At 39.3% G+C, this 18,067-nt stretch overlaps 1 protein-coding gene and 1 long non-coding RNA gene across 3 annotated transcripts; one reads left to right on the top strand and one right to left on the bottom strand.

Annotated features, from left to right (window-relative positions):
• The first annotated feature begins 2,614 nt into the window (after nucleotides 1–2,614).
• On the top strand, nucleotides 2,615–7,372 carry LOC106858053 (alpha-1-antitrypsin-like). Of its 2 annotated transcripts, XM_014884492.2 has the most exons (6): nucleotides 2,659–2,701; nucleotides 3,284–3,341; nucleotides 3,436–4,125; nucleotides 4,566–4,836; nucleotides 5,554–5,701; nucleotides 6,424–7,372. In XM_014884492.2, exons 3-6 carry the CDS (start codon nucleotides 3,453–3,455, stop codon nucleotides 6,628–6,630), a joined length of 1,299 nt encoding a protein of 432 aa, XP_014739978.2. In that variant the 5' UTR covers nucleotides 2,659–2,701; nucleotides 3,284–3,341; nucleotides 3,436–3,452; the 3' UTR covers nucleotides 6,631–7,372. The 2 variants fall into 2 exon arrangements, with proteins under 2 accessions (XP_014739977.2, XP_014739978.2); XM_014884491.2 differs by lacking the exon at nucleotides 3,284–3,341 and having other exon boundaries at nucleotides 2,615–2,701.
• An 827-nt stretch (nucleotides 7,373–8,199) lies between these two features.
• LOC148223408 (uncharacterized) lies at nucleotides 8,200–17,158 on the bottom strand. The gene is made up of 3 exons (XR_015804220.1): nucleotides 16,923–17,158; nucleotides 13,696–13,782; nucleotides 8,200–9,656 (listed from the first exon to the last, which is right to left on the bottom strand). It is a non-coding gene; the product is annotated as an uncharacterized LOC148223408 (long non-coding RNA).
• Between the last annotated feature and the right edge of the window lie 909 nt (nucleotides 17,159–18,067).

Raw genomic sequence — 18,067 nt, 5'->3', positions numbered from 1 at the left:
TTGGAGGGAGATGAGGAATGAGGAAGAGTTTGGAATGGGAACTTACAGGAGAGAATGCGGAGATTTCTCCACAATATATCCATCTTCCATTATAAATACTTTTTTTGACACAAGGAAGAAGGGATTAAGTTTTTCTTTTAAAATACTGTAAGGATGATGAAGGGTGAAGCTATTTGTATTTGTTTCTCATGCATCTTCTCCTGGTGCTCCCCTGAATGACAGACCTGGGTTGAGAGCACTTTTTGTGGAGAATGTTTAGACCCAACCCAAAGAGACAAAATATAAAAAGCCCTTGACCTCTTAACCATCTCTTGCACTGCCACCCTCAGGTTTTTCCTATTGTTATTTTCCTATTGAAATTGTGTTGTGTCCTTCCACTACATTAGCACTCTCCCCAGAAAGTGCTCTTCATGCATGAGGAACAAGTGAGATTTGAATTTTTTTCCATTCTAATATTTAATGATGTAAAAATATTTTAAACTTGAGAATCACTTTCAGATGTAAATGAAATGATAAAATTAATAAAAGACAATTAAGTAAGTTCATTTGGATGTAAATAATCAGGCTGAGAGACATTAACTCTCTCAGACAGTATGTAATCAGAAAATAAGATGCCCCTTTACATTACTTCATATCAGGATGGAAAAGAACACTCTCATTTTTCCTAGCTTTTAGGGGAAAAAAGGTTTAAAACAATTGCATATAAAATCTACCAAATGTGCAATTCTTCAAAAATGTTTTGAGGTTATTGTTTATATGATATAATATTATTAAAATGTTATATTACATCATATAATATTATTTATATGTTATCAAAACATCACAAGTAATTTGAGATAGCATATCTTTTTTTCAGTTCTAATCATAACATATTAATTATTATTGTCATAGGTTCTGTTCAGATTTAACAAAGGTAATGATTCTCTTTAGCAGAACTACTCAAACACTGACAAAAATTAATAATGATTCCACATCTCCATCAATCAGTTATCACATTCAGAAGGAATTCCTAGGGCCTTTGTTTCTTCTTCTATTTGAATTTTCTCAGAGGGCAACCCAAGTTTCCTGTCTGCTAGACTTGTGCACGTATTATCACATTAACACATCACACTTACTAGATGATCTTCTTCCAATACTATGAATACCTAGAGGTGTGTGCATTCACATGCATGTTTTTCACAGATAGGTGAAAACACATACAGTTATTTACACACAATTATCTACACATGTCACATAAGTATTTTTATATTTTATTTGATTTTTAAGCAGAAGATCCTCAGAAGGAAAGCTGTGAATTGCCTTTCCCTCACTTTCTCATCAACCTCTTGCAAACTGCATATGAGCCAAGGGGATGACTTGGGTCTGATGGTCTCAAGTAGAATGGTTTGAGGGATTGGAACCAGATCAAGTGATCAGGTGTTTCAGCCCCTAGGTTAGTATGCAAAAAGATTAACACTGCTGAATTCAAAATGAAAAGGGTGTGCCCTGTCCTGTTTTGTTTCTTGGCTCTGCAGCCATATAAAAATCCACAGAACAAAAGCCTTGATTTGAGATTGAGGGGACGAAAGTCCAGCTCCCTTTCCAGCATTGCCTTCAGCTTCCTAAGCACAGCTTCCCACCAGTGTGCTCTCATTCAGAGATGTTGAACACCTCAAATGGGGAATTTCAATATCTGATATAATCTGGGGCTCCTGCTCAGAAACCAAGTGCTTGGGAGCTTGCAGAGAGGGACATGTTTTCAACCATATCTGTTAAAAAGGGTTCATTTTCTGCCTTAGTTTCTCTTTCAGTGATTTGTTCATATATTATATTCAACCCTGAATACCATCCAGTGATGCCAGCATGTCTTTAGTACTGGATGAAAGGCAAGGAAACAAGATGTCTGTTTCTGACCACAGGTTTCTCTTTGCAGTCAGTGCTGCTACCTAGCAGTGGTGGTTTTGCTGTGCATTTTCTACAAAGCCAGGTGAAAACTCTCCCCCAATTCCCCAAATACTCAGTCACAGGTGATGGCCTACAGCAATGAGTAAAAACTTTATCGATTGTAAATGTCTCACTAGAGTGAAAATGTCACGTGTTATTCTCTTAAGAGACTGTTCACCAATCACACACAGTCTGCTCTGCATGAGAAAATCCCCAAAACCATTAAACAAGGAGTGGAAGGTTGTGACCGAGCTATACAGTAAGGCAGAAGGACTTTCTAAATCCAAACCCTGTTTTGAAATCCTGCCAGAGAGAGGTTGTGGCTCCAGCAGTGCCCCAGGACGAATCAAAGAGGAATTCTGGTAGGGACGCCCTGATCATTGTGAGTGGTGCTGGCTCAGACACACCCAAGCAAGGGGTGGCCCTCACACCAGGTCACAGCTTTCAGCTCCAGCCATGAAAGGTATGGCTGTGGCTGTGGCTGTGTCTCTCTGGTCAAACACTCACAGCAGCAGGTTCCTTCTGTCAATCTGCAAGCATGGAAGCAAGAGAGATGCAGTCTCTGCTCCATTCCTTCTTGTCTGTAGCCCCATCATCCAGCATTGTCAGTGTTTGTCTGATTGGACAAACTGTCCAAAATATCCAATGTCATTACTGCTTGCTGTGCATCCTCACAGGCAACTTTTATTTGAACTAATTAATGATTAACGGAGTGCTCTCATTAACTCTGTTTAATGGTACTGAAGAGAACTTGCAGACAAGACCAGATTCTAGCAATGTAAGTACCCTTTTAGTTTTCCCTTGGATCTCTGACACTTCATTTTTTGGGGGGGAGGGTTGTTGCCTGGGAATAGTGACTTTGTACATGTAAATAGAGAATATAAGTCTTGTGAAAAAATCAATACATTTCCAAAGCCAGAAAGAAACAATATTAAAGAAGATACTCCACATAATAAAGTAAAAAAATTGGTTGGAAACAGTAGAAATGCCCATAGAATTTTATACCATAAAGACGAGTGATCTAGTCTTTCAATAAACTGTAAGAGTATTTTGTAATTTTGGTTCTAGATAGTATGATTTACACTTATATCACATTTCTATTTAATACAGATTAAATTCTCTAGTTATTTGATGAATTGAGGAAGGCTAACAAAGCTGCAGTAACCTTCCTGCAGTATTGAGTACAAAACCAACTCATGCCAGTTACTCTGGGGAAAAGATCATGTGCTCTGAGTTATTTACAAATTTTAAAAGAATATGCTAATATTAAAGTTAATAAAAGTTTTAAATTACCTCTTTTGAAAGAGAACTAGACTGAATATATATATAAATAGTGAATCAGGAGGTGTATTCTTTCTAGGGAACACTGGCATGCATCAGAAATGTGAATTGTAAGTGTGGGGGACTTTGGAGAACAGGTATGTTCTGAAAGCATCAGTTCACTATACTGGAGGACACAGTATGAACAAATTAGTTTCCATCATGTGTTTTGCATGTCTATTTCTTTTCCAGAAACAGCTGAAAGCAGAATGAAGCCCACTTTCTCCTCGTGTTTATTGCTGGTTGGTTTGTATACTGTTGCCCTGTGTCATCAGCGTCCTCGCTACCGTAATAGGCAGGGTGATGCTAAAGGGACATATTATCCAGAACATAGTTCCCATTGGGAAGAAGCTTCTCCACTTAAGAACAAAACCTTTGTCAAACTAGTTTTCAGCAATGCTGACTTTGCATTTTCCTTTTATAAGATGGTCACATCTGAAGCAAAGGACAAAAATATTTTCTTTTCACCCATTAGCATCTCTGCTTCCTTTGCAATGCTGGCACTTGGTGCCAAGGCTGTGACACTGACACAGATTTTGGAAGGGCTTGCCTTTAACCTGAAAAAGACTCGGGAGCAGGAAATACATGAAGGTTTTTGCCAACTCATCCACATGCTGAACCGTTCAAACAGTGAGTTCCAGCTGAGCCTGGGCAGTGCCGTTTTTATAGAAGAGACACTAAAACCACTACAGAAGTTCTTGGATGATGTCAAAAGCTTTTATGAATCAGAAGTGTTTTCTACTGACTTTAACAACTCTGTTGGTGCTGAGAGTCAGATCAACAGTTATATTGAGGAAAAGACAAATGGGAAAATTGTTAAACTAGTGGAAAATCTTGATCCTCTGACTGCAATGGTTCTCATTAACTATGTCTTCTTTAAAGGTAAGATGTATCAAAAGGTGCAAAGGTAATGCTTATTACAGAGAATGAAAAGAGAAAACATTTAAATATTTACTTTAATTAGAGGAAACCATGTTCAGTATCTGGAAGGTATTGCTATAAACCCACTTATATTTGTTGCCAGTAAAAATATGTCCTCACCTTCTTTAACGATATTTTAAAACAAATATCTTTATTGAGTTTTGTTAATTTTGTCATGTGATCATAGACTCATGCTGTAGTGATAGTGTTTTCAGTATTATCTGTCTGTAATTGTCTTTAAGCACCTAAAAAAAGATACAATGCTATAACACTTGAGGATGCAGCAACATGGAAAGTATATTTACTCTAATGAAAGGAAGGCTGTGGGACTAGGTCCTGTTTTATTCACTGTGACCATTCCTCTTTTTATTCCACTGAATGAATTTTCTTTTTGTCATAAGCCCATTGGGAGAAACCCTTCAGTACAGCACTGACAAAACAGGAGGACTTTTTTGTGGATCAGAAAACATCTATAAAAGTTGACATGATGTATCGAAAGGGTTACTACAGAAATTACTTTGATGAAGAGCTGTCCTGTTGGCTGGTTCAGATACCTTACAATGGAAATGTTGCAGCATTATTTGTTTTGCCTGATGAAGGGAAGATGAAGCAGGTAGAAGATTCCCTCTTGAAAAGAACTGTAACTAAATGGGAAAAGTCCCTCCAAGACAGGTAAGCTTTTTTTGCTAAGGTGAGAAGTATACAGTTACAGATTAGTAGTGTCTATCTCACCAAGGCAAAACATTAAAAGACAGGTTATTTGACTGAACTATATACACTTAATGGCTCCTCTGTGATGGACTTCCCTTATCTTAGCTGGAAAATGAAAATGAAAAAGAGCTATGGCTAGTGAACAAATAGGTCATTGAACTTGAGATTCATCTTGGGTTAAGTTCCTCCTTCTACCAAAGATTACTTAGCATCATGATGAGGCCAACAATCCGTTGTTTCATACAAGCACTGGGAAACTACAATGCAGTAGCTGTTGGGTGTTGAGGATATTCTGTGTAAAAGTGGATTAATTCACCATTACTGCAGCTATTTCTGTGGTGGCCAAGGCCCTGCTGTGTATTTGAACAGCCTTAGGTCAGCTAGTACAATCTTTTGAAAAAGCCCCACCTGGCAGTAGTGTCTCTGTTTGCCACTGAGTTGGTGTAGCTGCATCTTCCACCCCACTTCTTGAACCCCACTGCAGAGGCAGGAGCTAGCACAGACTTATTCTGTTCCAACCCTCCACATTAAGTAGCTAACCGGATCAGAAGTGCTGTCTGAACCCTGAGAGAAGGCTGCAAACATTTAGATAAACAAATGTGAAGCATCAGTATACTGAAGCCTTTAAGGAGTGTTGGCCAGATGATGATTTATCCCTATTTGTGTTGTTTGTTACAGAAAAATACATCTACACATTCCAAAATTTTCTATTTCTGGTACCTATGATGTGAAAAAAATAGTCCAACAAATGGGTATGGTCAATCTGTTTACTGAACAAGCTGATCTCTCAGGGATTACTGAGGAGCCTGGACTGATGGTTTCAAAAGTAAGTCAGCATGTGAAAGCAACCACAGGATTTGCCTGTTCCCAGGAACCTGACATGAATATCCCAGGAAAAGCTTATCCCAGTCTCTCTGAAGCATCACTCAATCATCAATAGCTGCCAGTCTGGAAGCAAAGAAAGCCCTGTCTTCCATAAACCTGAAGCCAAACATGCTTACAAGGGGTTAGAAAGGCATGGCTGGAGGACAAGGATGAAAACACACATATAATTAAATGTTCTTTTGGCTACTAAACAAAATTATCTAAATGTAGTGCATTAGCTTTGGTAAAATTTCCTCTAATTCTTCCTACAGAGGGCAAAGGGCTGTTATTCTTGCCCTTCTAGTGTTCTCAAAAAGTTATTTTTTTCAGCTAGATGACAGGGTGAATTCACAATAATACATGAAGTTGCCAAAGACAAAATTGAGTCTCGGCTAAATTACCAGGTTTCTTTGCTTCCAGAGTTTCTTGTCATCAGTCATCTTGAGTGCTCTTTGGCTGCCTGCAGCTTGAGGGTTAGTCTCTGCACAGCAGTGAAGTGATGTGATGGCTGCTGGTACTGCAATGGGAATGGGAGCAATGGATGACGACCTTAACAGAAGCTGCTCCTGCTCAGTCTTGCTCCAGGCAGGGCTCCCTTTGGCTGGCCAAAGTGAAAAGAGTGGCAGGCTGCTCTCTCTTCTTGCTGGATTGTCAGCTGGAGGCTGTTTGCTGTGTTCCTTGCAGGTGATCCACAGAGCCATGCTGAATGTTCATGAGAATGGCACGGAGGCGGCCGGGGCCACAGTGAAGGAGATCACCTGGAGATCTGGGGATTTTCCTCGCCCACCTCGAGTCAGATTCAACAGACCTTTTCTCCTGATGATTCTGGATAAGTTCACCCACACTGTCCTCTTCATTGGGAAAATTGTGAACCCTCAGAAAAATGACTGATTGACAAAAATTATGCACATCACTGGCTGATTCCTGTGGTCCAGTGAAACACTTATGTATGCATACCACTCTCTGCTAGCGCTCATCTTTCAACCATTATCCTTAGAAACCTTATTAATCCCTTAAAAGACAAAAGCTATTTTTCGTTGTCCAAAAGTCACTAGGATTTCCCACAGCCTACACCTAACTATAGCATGTAGTGTTAATGAAATACAAGTCATTTTTCACCAGTTTTGTAAGAAGCCTTTTCTGACATGCTCCTGTGGGGTACTCAGTTGGTTCTCTCCAATTAATAGAGGTATTGCTTTACAGTCATAGGGTGTGCATATGAAAGGAGAAGCAGGAAAAAGGAGGTGCAAGTTTTAAGTCCTGTCTGTCCTTGATAACTACTCTTAGATGCAGATTTCTTTAACATTGGAGTGAATTTTCATTAACTTCTTTAGGTTTTGTAACCAATATAGCATGAAACTGCAGGTTCAGTGACTGAGACTTTGGACTTTTTACACCAATGTATAGGGCTGATGAGTGCAGGTGTTTTAGCTTGCCTTTCTCTGTCTCCTTCTCAGCAGAAGCCCTCTGCATGGAGACAAGAAGGCTGCTTTTGCTGTACAGATAATTTTAATTCTACTAAGGAAGGAATCCATGGTAAAAAAAAGACTTCTGTTTTATCCTACTAATATAATGATTGTTGCTAATGCCTTGAGATAAAAGTCCATGACATAGCACTAGTTTCCTTTTCATAGATTTGTTGTCACTGTCATTTCTTGTTTCTACTGATGCCGCCTTCGGTATTCATTTTCCAGCTAGACTTGACAGATTGTGGTAGAAAAAAAGGAGGAATGAAAATTATAACTCCAGAAAGTTTGCATTACCTCAGCAGGAAGAGCAGAGCTTTCCTAGGAACTGTTAACTTGGTTTAAGCTATCATAAACACACATAAAAATGCAGAAAATATTTCAGAAGTCAGTTTTTTAAATATTAGTAGTGGATTACTGTTGTAGAGTACAAACAGACTGGGAATTGATATTTGTATCTTTTCTTAACTTAAGGTTCCTTGAATCCAACTGCACTAAGTAGTTACATGGTTATGAGAGAAACACAACTTTACTTAAAAAGCAGTAAATATTTAAATTATTTTATTATCTTTTGCTTTCGTTTTTAAATCAACATCTTCAGCACATCTTATTAAAATATGGAAATCCAAAGAAAGCATGTAAATTATAGATTGATTAAATCTTTTTTTACAGAATATCTCAAACTGGTGGAAACAATATAAATGACAACATTTTAGACCTTAGTTTCTTAAGATATCTGTGAAAAATGAAACATAAAAACTGTGGTGAATATTTCTAAAACACAATTCTTTTTTTTGTTTGTTTGTTTGGGGATCTTTATTTTCTTTCATGTTAAATCAGTGTCATCAATGTGAGTGAATTATAGCACAAGAATACCAATAAGGAATAGAAAAAGCATTCCATGTCTATCTGGAGACAGGTAACACTTGATATTCACTTTCAAAGTCCTCCTCAAAATCACATAAATCAATGACAAAAGTTTCTTACCCATAACTGTATTTAGTATGTTCCATATTTATTAACAAGTAGTTGGCTTCATGCCTCCAAACATATAAGGACTTGGTCTTGGTGTAATATACATAGATTTATTCTACAGAAGATAATTTAAAACTTATTGCAAAATCTCAGGGGTAAGTCAGGATGAATTGTCAAAGTCCAGCTTTGAAATGGAAATAACTCTGTAGGCAAATATCAATAGACAATGTTTGTTGTTCCTCATGAACCTTGGATCAATAGTCTCTGTTTGTTAGTAGGAAAAAAATCTAAACGCTATTTTGCCAACTACATCTCACTTTGAGAAGTAACCTTGCCTTTTAACACATTTGAAAGTGGATAGACACAAGTGAAGCTGATTCAAGACCTGGATCACCAGAAAACATCTTGGTAAGGAATCATCTGCAGACAGGTGTAGGAATCATACACATCTTGCCTTGGTTTTCTTTCTATTTTGGCAAAAATAGGTCATGCCCCTCACTGCAAATGTGCAGCAAATTTGTGTATTAAATAATGAGCACAGAAGAATTGCATAACCCTACAGTAAGACCCCAGCTAGTCTGTGGGTTAGAGAGGGTTAATGAATGAGGATTTTTTTGAGAAGTATTTTCTGACCAAGGCTGTTGGCATGGAGACTAAGAAGAGAGAAAGGAGAAAAGAAGATAACTAGAGAAAAAAACTCCACAGCTGTGGAAAGTATTTTTAGAAGTGTTCTGGGAAGAATAGAGGTTGAGAATTTTCCACCAATTACTGCTATGTTGACTAATTGTGGCCAATAAGAAATAGTAAACTATATGGAGGCTATAAAAGACAGTGCAAAATTGTAATAAACAGATAGCCTCCTGAAGTATAGCCTGCCTTTTGTGTGCCGTGCCTGCCCATACAGCGACACAACCCCCCACCAAAAATGTCAGCATTTAGATTGTCACAAAACCACTGCAGTCATGGTTTGCTCAGAATGGAGTTTCTTTTTTCAGTCTGCTGCTTTTTTGCTTCTTCTTTCATGGGTTTTTGTTTCTTGGTTGGCTCTCTGGCTGTGAGTATTATGACCAAGAAACCTCAGAGTAACCAGGGAAGGATTTTAATCCCAGCTAGTCCAGAGTTGCTGCTGCTGCTGCTGTTAAATGCAAGTACCACGATGGGCAGGGGCAGGGGCATTGCTGGAGGCTGGAGATAGTGTGATGAGCCACCTGAGGGACAAAGTGCAAAGGACATCTTCTAATGCAACCTGCAGTGGTGTCTACACACAGATGTGATGTGGGAGCACATACAGCCATGAGCACACACGAGCTGCAGCCTCAGCACTGCCCGTGCAGACCCTGAGGGAAATCTGGGATGGTGTGGATCAAAGCAGTCTCTCTAAAGGCAGAAAGCAGTCTTCTCTTGTAGGGTAACAGCCATGGAAGAAGAATTGCCAACATGGCAGAAACTTTGGAATAGCATACACTGAGCAGCTCTCTGCAATAAGGAGAAAAGGAAAACAAGCAGTGTGTAAATAGCAGTCAACTGTATTTGTTGTCATATTTAGGAACTAGAAGTGAAACAAAGACTGAAAATGTAAATTAAGAGCTCAGAAACCCAGGCTAATCCATGGTGGAGATGGATTTAAGAGTTATCTACAAATTATGTGAAGATCAACAGACACTGGAAGAAAACCAGAGGCAATTTTGAGTAGTGTTAAAGATTGTAAAAGAAGGAACAAACAAAAGCAGGAAACTCTATATTGTTGTGGGGCCAGAGAGAGAAATAGTATGCTTGAGATATAAAAGAAAATTACATATTTCCAACAGCCAATGGTTAGTGCCAGTGCACAGATCTGTCATATTTCCCAGTGTTGTACAGCACCCACCAGTGAGAAACTAAAAGCACATAACAGAAGCAACGGCCTTAAATGTCATGGGCTCAAAACAAATTACATATTCTTCTGGAAAGATGAACTAATACTCTGTTTAATGCACAAAATGAAGATGGAACACCTCTCCTATGATGAAATGCTGAGAGAATTGGAATTGCTCAGCCTGGAGAAAACAAGGCTTTGGAGTGACCTAATTGCAGCCTTGCAGTGCATGAAGAGACCCTACAGGAAAGATGGAGAGGGACTTTATTTACAAGGGCCTGGAGTGACACATGGGGAAATTACTTCAAATGGAACGAGAGTAGGTTAGATTAGATATTAAGATGGAATTCTTTACTGTGAGGGTGGTAAGACAAGGAAACAGGTTGCCCAGAGAAGTGATGGATACCCCACCCCTGGTAGTGTCAATGGCCTGACTGGATGGGGCCCTGAGAAAACCTGGTGTAGTGAAAAGTGTCCTTGCCCATGGCATGGGTTGAGAACTAGATGATATTCAAGGTCCCTTCTAACCCAAACCATTCTATGATTCTATAATACTATGTGTTTAATTTTGTTTTCTGATAGTCTAGTAATTGTCACACAATTAGTAATTAACAGAGATTCCTGGGAAATACTATGTGAATTTCTCCATTTTTAAAGAACTTGGTGATTAATCAAGGCTGAAAATATGGTTTCTATTGTCATTAGGAACTTGGTGGCTATGAAGTTGCCATGCCCAGGATCCTCATAGCCAGCATCCATCACTTGCTAATCACAATAACCTCTAGGCTCAGGAAATCCATGTGATAGATATATGCCACAACTTTTAAAGAGCTTTGGTGACCTCAGATGGCCCCTGCATACTCCTGGCATATCAGAATGAGTTACCAGCAGCAGAATCATCTATGCTCAGGGACACCTGAGCAGCAGCTCAGGACCCATAAGCTCCTGTGAGCAATGTGGTGAGGAGGGGAGGTTGCCAGGGCATCCACAGGAGATATAAATGGCTCTGGGAGTGCGTGACCAGGGCATGTCACATCAGATGTGGTGCAGCTCTTGGAGTGGGCTGGGTGTGCAGAGAGAATGCTGCAATCTGCAAGGAGATCCACAGCTCAGGTGAGTGCTAAGTGCTCTAGGTCTCTACTGTAAAGGTGGGCTCTTGCCTCAGAGCTAAAACCTGTGACTACTGAGACAGCCCTGAGAAGCCTGGTGCTTCCACCCAGGTGGGACTGGTAAGGAAGGAGATGTCAGTACAGGTGGTAGCATGGATGCCCAGATGGTTCCACTGGAGAAAAGGCTGGTACCTGCACGAAGTGTGCATGTAGATGAATTCCAAGAGATACTTAATAGGTTTGAAATATTAGAGGGGCTGAAACAGAGCTAGATAACACGGCTTCTGGAATGGAGTGTATTTAATTGTAGCACTGGCTACTAGGAGACTGCAAAAGGTGAAAGTCAGAACAAAAGGAACAAATGCATTTCACTCAAATGTTTCCAAGCCTTCTTAATGGAAAGCCATAATATTAACTCCATAGTTCTTCTGTATATTAGATTCTGGGCTTGTGTGCTGTCATTTGGCAAAGAGACAAAAAATATCTGTGGTTATTTGACTCCTGAAAAGGCCTGGAAATTAGTTGTATTTCTCTTCTTCAAATACAACATGGTTTGGTCATTTTTGTTATTTCATCTGGGAAAAAGGGCTGTGAAGAAATAGGTTTACAAATCAATCAGAAGTGGATGGCTCTATAAGCAAAGCATACTCCAGCTGAGGCTATTGGCTTTCCAACTAATTCTTCAGATCTCTCATTCCCTCTGACTAGATGACATTGACATTGCTAATGAGATTTCTCCCATTTAAATGGACCAACAAGTGTTTGTTTTGTGTTAACTGAAAAGCACATCTTGGACTTTTATCACAACACCTTTAAAACCACTAAACCACTACCTGCCTTCATTGAAAAAAAAGGAGGAAAAGGAAATAATCTTCCTCAGAAGATTATTTACAGCCTCCAGGATTGTTTTTACATTCTCATTCAGTTGCCTTATACTGTGTGAATTGCAAGCAATAAAAAAAAGGGCAGAGAGGAACACCTTGGCTAAGGGGACATCTTGCAAGTGGTGTGAACATAAGACAAGATTTATATTAGAGCTTGTGTTACCTGTTACTCATGGTACAGTTCCTTAAGGGTGGGTTAGATAGTTGTGCTTAAGGACATCACCTCTCTGCAAAGGAAGGACTGGGAAAAGAGCTGCTCTTGTGAAAGGGTGAGAAACAGCAATATTCTTGGAGGTTATGTGAAGAAACATGTTACGTCTTGAAGAGCACTGTTCTTTCCCAAATAAACAGCAGAGGTCCATGGGGGATATGTGTGAGGAAGAGGGGAATTACCAAGACAGCCACATTTTGCTGTGAGAAGCAGGGGCTTAAGCCGAGGTGCCTCTTGCAGCTGCCCTAACACAGGAAAGAAGGAAAGCAAAAGCATCCTGACAGTACATTTGGGCTAATTAACTCCTCTGCCATGTGATGTAGACTTCGAGCTCTTCTAAGCTTGACTGTAATTTAATTAGCAGATATTAAAGGTTTTTTAGCATAAATAAGACAGAAAGTGATGTCAATAGAAAGAGAAAAAATGAGGTTATTGTAGGAGGGAAGATTTAGCACCAAAGTTGTCACATCTATCAGTTAGATGTTTAGTCAGAGGGCACAGGCTCAGACCCATGCAAGTGCAACTGCACTGCTGTTTCTCCCTTGCTTGGAGTTCAGAGCTTGTCTGGATGTCATGCTGGCCACATAGGGCCTTTAAGGCTTTAAAACTTGGAAACACTCAGATAAACATTCTGCCCTTGTGTTAACTTTCCACTCCAGTGTCATTTTGTGACACTTTCGTTTGCATAGTCTTTTATGTACTTCAGAGCATATATAAGACTTTAAGCTTTTGACTCTCACATGTCTTTGAATCTTTGGCACTGGCTTCCTGAACTTTTTTTCCCCAAGGCAAGGTCATGTGTAGGAGCTGACCGCTGATGTGACACAAACACTTCTTGCTCCTTCTTCCTTATTTTGGGAGTACAAGGGGCTCTCTCTGCACCAAGCCACGTAGCATTTGCAGAGCACTGCAGCAGTTTCTTTCCTGAGGCATTTATATCTGTTTTAACTGCCAGCAATTTCTACACTATTGTCTGCTCAAAGACTGCTCCCTCTCTCTTTTTGATTTTGTACATCTGGTGTGGTAGGGTTAAACCCAGTCTTTAGTTCAGGCTCCAACTTATCCAATACACTGCTATGAATCATAAATGAAACTCAGACCTATTCCAATCTGAGATGACTCACTTTTTGGCCAGTTTTTGAATAGTATAACATGGGGGTTCCTTAAAGAAATAATTCAGTTTCTTCACTAAAAAGAAATTAAGAAAAAGAGAAGTCGAAAAACACAGCTGGGGTAAACACACAGTTTTAATTCTTATTTCTTTAAAAGGTGTATTTTTTTCTGTACTTGTATTGCAGTGCAGATGAAGGCACTATAGATATACATCTTAATTTAATTCAACACAGAAAAATTAAAAGAGCAAGCTAGTTCAGAGGCAGTAAGAACAGTCAGATATATCTTCTATTTCTACATTTAAATTCAAATCTATGTTTATCTAGTTTTTTTTCTTACTGACCTTGATTCTCACAATGTTCTTCTCTTGATCACCCAAGAAGCCCAGCTCCATTTTCTTTCCAAGGCACTCCAGCTGGATGTGACATGTCTGCTTTGGATGGAGGTGGAATTTGGGTGGGGGAAGATGATGAAATGTCAAGAGATGTTTAAGGGGAAAACAGCCTCTCAAAACACTTCAATATTCACAGAGCCTGGCAACACTGAACTGACCACTGAGGTCTAAGTCTTGTAACTCATTTTTGTGGGAAAAAATGAGGAATTATTTTTGGCACTCTGTGGATTTTTTGTGTGTTCCAATCTTTCTTTAGAACCTACTTCAAAGACATTAAAACCCCTTATTTCCCTCATTTTTCTCACTCTGGTCTTTGAGTTCATAGATTTGAACTAGCATAAAATTAACCTCTGTAACAAATATTGATGGCTTTCTGTGCAGAAGTGTGAAATTTTTGCTATGCTCTCTCACTCAGCTGTTAATTCCCTTCCTCACTATCTTGTAAATGACAGCCAGTAAATAAAAGCTCACTGTGTGATTGGGTTTTAATCCCATAAACTAAATGATCATTCCACTAAAGAGTACCTCTCAAGAGCTGTAAATTACCTACATTTCCTGGAATGCAGCAGGGTAGTCAAAACCTGACTCTACCGAAGATAGATGTCATCAATGCTTATGATTTTACATTTTGGCTTTACAAGATCTAGGCAATAGCAGGTGACAAGAACATTTAATTTTCTCCTTTGAGTTTTTTTGTGAGGCCCTCCAGGGTAGTGGGGATAAAGTATCCACGTGGATTTGGCTTCACAAAGACCTCTCCTGACATAAGTGGAAGAGCAGTAGATCCATGGAAGTTTTCTCTTAATTAATGCAAAGTGAGGTCCAGCTGAGAAAATGCAATGGCTTCTCTGTAAATGACAGCCCAGAAGTTCCTGGATCATGACAAAGACATGTATGATGCTGGAGGTGGAAAACACTCAAGATTAGAGAACACAACTCTTTGAATGTATAAAATTGTAATAAGGAACATGCTTTTACCATGCAGGGGTTAAATACTGGAAGACGAGGTCCAGAGAAATTGTAAAATACATTGCTCGGAGACATGTACCTGAGAAACCTGATGTTTTGTGCAAAGGACTGGACTAAAGGGTCTCTGGAGTTTTCTTCCATCCTAGATTTTGATTCTAAGATTCTGCTGCACAAGCACAAAACCTGTGGGGAAAACACGCTGGGACACTTTTTGATGATGTTTCCCCAAAAAGTAAAATTCTTTAAAACATATTTCTGAAATTGTCCCTCTGTGTAATGTCTGATTAGAATTTCCAAGTTTTAATGTTTCTCTGCTGTACTGATTATGTTTGCTGCAAGAAACCATTGGACAATGTAGCTGGACAGAAGTTGAACACAGATTTATTACTAAGATTTATTACACAGATTTATTCCTCTGATGAAATCACTTTGGGGAGCCATTGCACCAACAACCTCCCTGTACACTTGTACTGTCCAACCTCTGTTTGCATGAAATTTGCCCACTTTCTTTGCAAGATGTTCACAAAGACCTCCTGAATTTTGCTGGAAGCACACCGAGGCTGCACTAGCCAGGGCTGCTGAATCTTATTTTCTCACTACTCAGTGGTTGTCATCGATTATAGCTGTAGGTTAAACTGTCTGTAGCAAAAAACATTGATCAAACTTTGGCTCAGAGTTTTGAGTTTTCAAATCCATGTAAGGCATGATGAACAGCAACATGATTTATACTTTTTTCTTTCAATTATATTTTTAAGGCATAAAGGAAGATACTGTAAATTCTAACCTATTATTATATCTGTGCAGACCTTATGCTGCCCTAAGCAGCCTATGTGCTGTACTCAGACCTTTTGCACCCTGAAACAATTTTATATGTCGGAGATATTAAGGATTTGCAGCTTGGCTGCACAGATTTTGTTTTCTTGTGTGATCCAAACTTTTGCTGTGATTAAACAACAAGATGAAATTTGTAGCTTGAAAACAGCCTCTACCAAACTCAGACTGAAGAACGTGTAAATCTGCTTAACTGAGACCTGTTTTCCCTGTACAGAGGGAAGCAGAGTCTCTAGGAAAAGACAACTTGAAATTCAATTACACAATACTAGCAGCAAAGAAAAATTTCAAAGAGTGATCTTTATTTCATATGCATACATGCATCACTAGCCAGCTGTACAAACAGATAGTGTGCCAGCAGCACACTGTCAGATTAAGCTGGGCTAATTAAACCTTATCACTTTGTTAGGCATGGCTCATTGAACAGCCACTGTGTAAGTGCTCACAGAAATTCAGCAATGCTAACAGTCCAAGCCAAGTGGAAACATGGGGGGAGAGTATGTTTCAGTATCAATGACAAAAATCAACATGGTTGTCTCTCTTGAAAGGATAAACACAGTACATCAGATCAGCATGACTTTGCAGATGACCTGTGTTTGTATTCGAACTAAGAGTAAAATTATGTTTCTTTCTCCAGCGTGCTAACAAGAAAAATTAAGCAAATCAGAGACACATTTCAGTGCATCCAGAGTCTGTGTTTGCATGTCTTATGCTGTTTTTAAAGTCACTTGCAAGCCAATCATTACTGCTACTAAAAAAAAAAAAAAAAAATACATAACTACTTAGGACCAGTAACATTTTCATGTACAAACTTTTCACAAGCACAGGTAGAGTTTTCAAAGTTGGAATTTTAAAATTACACTCTCTTAGTAATAACAGGGCTCTTGGATAAAATCATGACTTGGCCAGCAAATATCAAACACCTTAGTATTTATTTCAAATATCTGCCAAATGTATTCATGAAGTGCAGACTCATTAAGACATTTTTTGTTTGGTCCATAAGCATGGATTTAAGCAATCATTAGTACCATGTTGAAGCAGGTGCCCACTCTGCATGATCAAAAATCTAAAGCCCCATAACACACTCCAGGAGATGCCTTAGCTCTTGTGTCTCTAGCTGACAATAAGCTGGGAGCTATATCCAGTAGTACAGCTGCTCATGGCCATGGACCTCTCCTCTTCAGTGTGTGTTTGCAGATGGCTATTATGCATGCCTGGGGACAACAAACATTAATGCCAGCTGGCTTGGCAAGTACTGACTTCTACCTTCTCTTCGTGGCTACATCAGCATTTAGCTATGTCCTCAGATAGGTTTGGGTTTTTTTTTTAAATCCATGTAATGTTTCACAGAAGTGTAAATATTTAATGCTGCTTACCTCTATGATTAAAGAAGTGCCCAGGACCACCAACAGCCTGACTGTCTTGGAGCACCACGAACACCTCTCTTGTTTGCCCTGAAAGACTGTACTTGTGCCATCGAGCATTCTGGCTTATACATTCATTCAATTTAAATGCAGAGTTTTTGTGGCTAGCAAAAAAAGAAAAACAGGCTATTCCATCAAGCCTCCTCTGACCTTCACAAGTACTCCAAGGGACAGCAGCAATTGGTACTCTAATAAGAAAAAAACACAAATTCAAAATCAAAATACTTAACAGCAAACTTCGGCTATATCTAAGGCAAAAATGCAGAGTTAAGCTGTATTCTGAAATTTAAAAAAAAATTTTAGCAAGTGTTGAGTCTGTAAATACCATGCAGGGAACCCATTGCATGACCGAGGCCATGGGTCCCAGCAGGTGAAGAATGACCTCTGAGAGCAGCACAGCTGGGGACTGGGAACTGCTGTGCTTACACACTTTTACACACACAGCTCCTTGGTTCTACAGCACTTCTACAGCTGTCTGCTGAGCAGGCACTAACAAGCCCTGCAAAGTACAGCAAAGGCATGGAGAGACTAAGCAGGCATTCTCCTGGCTGGCTGATCAAACCATGCATCTGAACAGCTCATCCATTCATGAATGTGGTAAACCTGCTCCACAGCACTTTATCTTCCTTTGGAAGATTCCTGGGAAATACATCTTTATAGGAAGGGTGACACTCACAGTTTGAGACTGCCTTAATTTATTACTGGTTAATATTTCTGGGTTACTCTCTTCCATCATTTGCTATCGTTTGATGTATTTGAGACTAGGTTGCTGTTTGCATACATTACAGCAGTTGCATTTGTTCAGTACTGCCTTTGAGCAGTTGGAGTGATGGCACGTATTTTACAAAGCTTTTTTCAAGTGCTGAAGTCTACATTAAGTACTTTTTAGATCTTGATAGGCTAGGTTGTCCTTAACAGAGATACTGAAAGAATTATTTGATTGTGAGGAGACCATTCAATAAATTGCCACAGACCTAAAATTCACCATTCCTACAAGACAGAAGGAGGTACCCCATTTTTTAATAAGGCCAAGAGGGCTCAATGGCTTCTGAGTAGCAACCAGTGAGGTTTCTACTGTGTAGAAATAAAAGATGAGA

This window comes from Sturnus vulgaris, chromosome 6 (assembly GCF_052056855.1).
Source record: "Sturnus vulgaris isolate bStuVul1 chromosome 6, bStuVul1.hap1, whole genome shotgun sequence".
Lineage (NCBI taxonomy): Eukaryota > Metazoa > Chordata > Aves > Passeriformes > Sturnidae > Sturnus > Sturnus vulgaris.
Note: the sequence above shows the minus strand (reverse complement) of the source record. Positions and strands in the feature narration are given on the sequence as shown.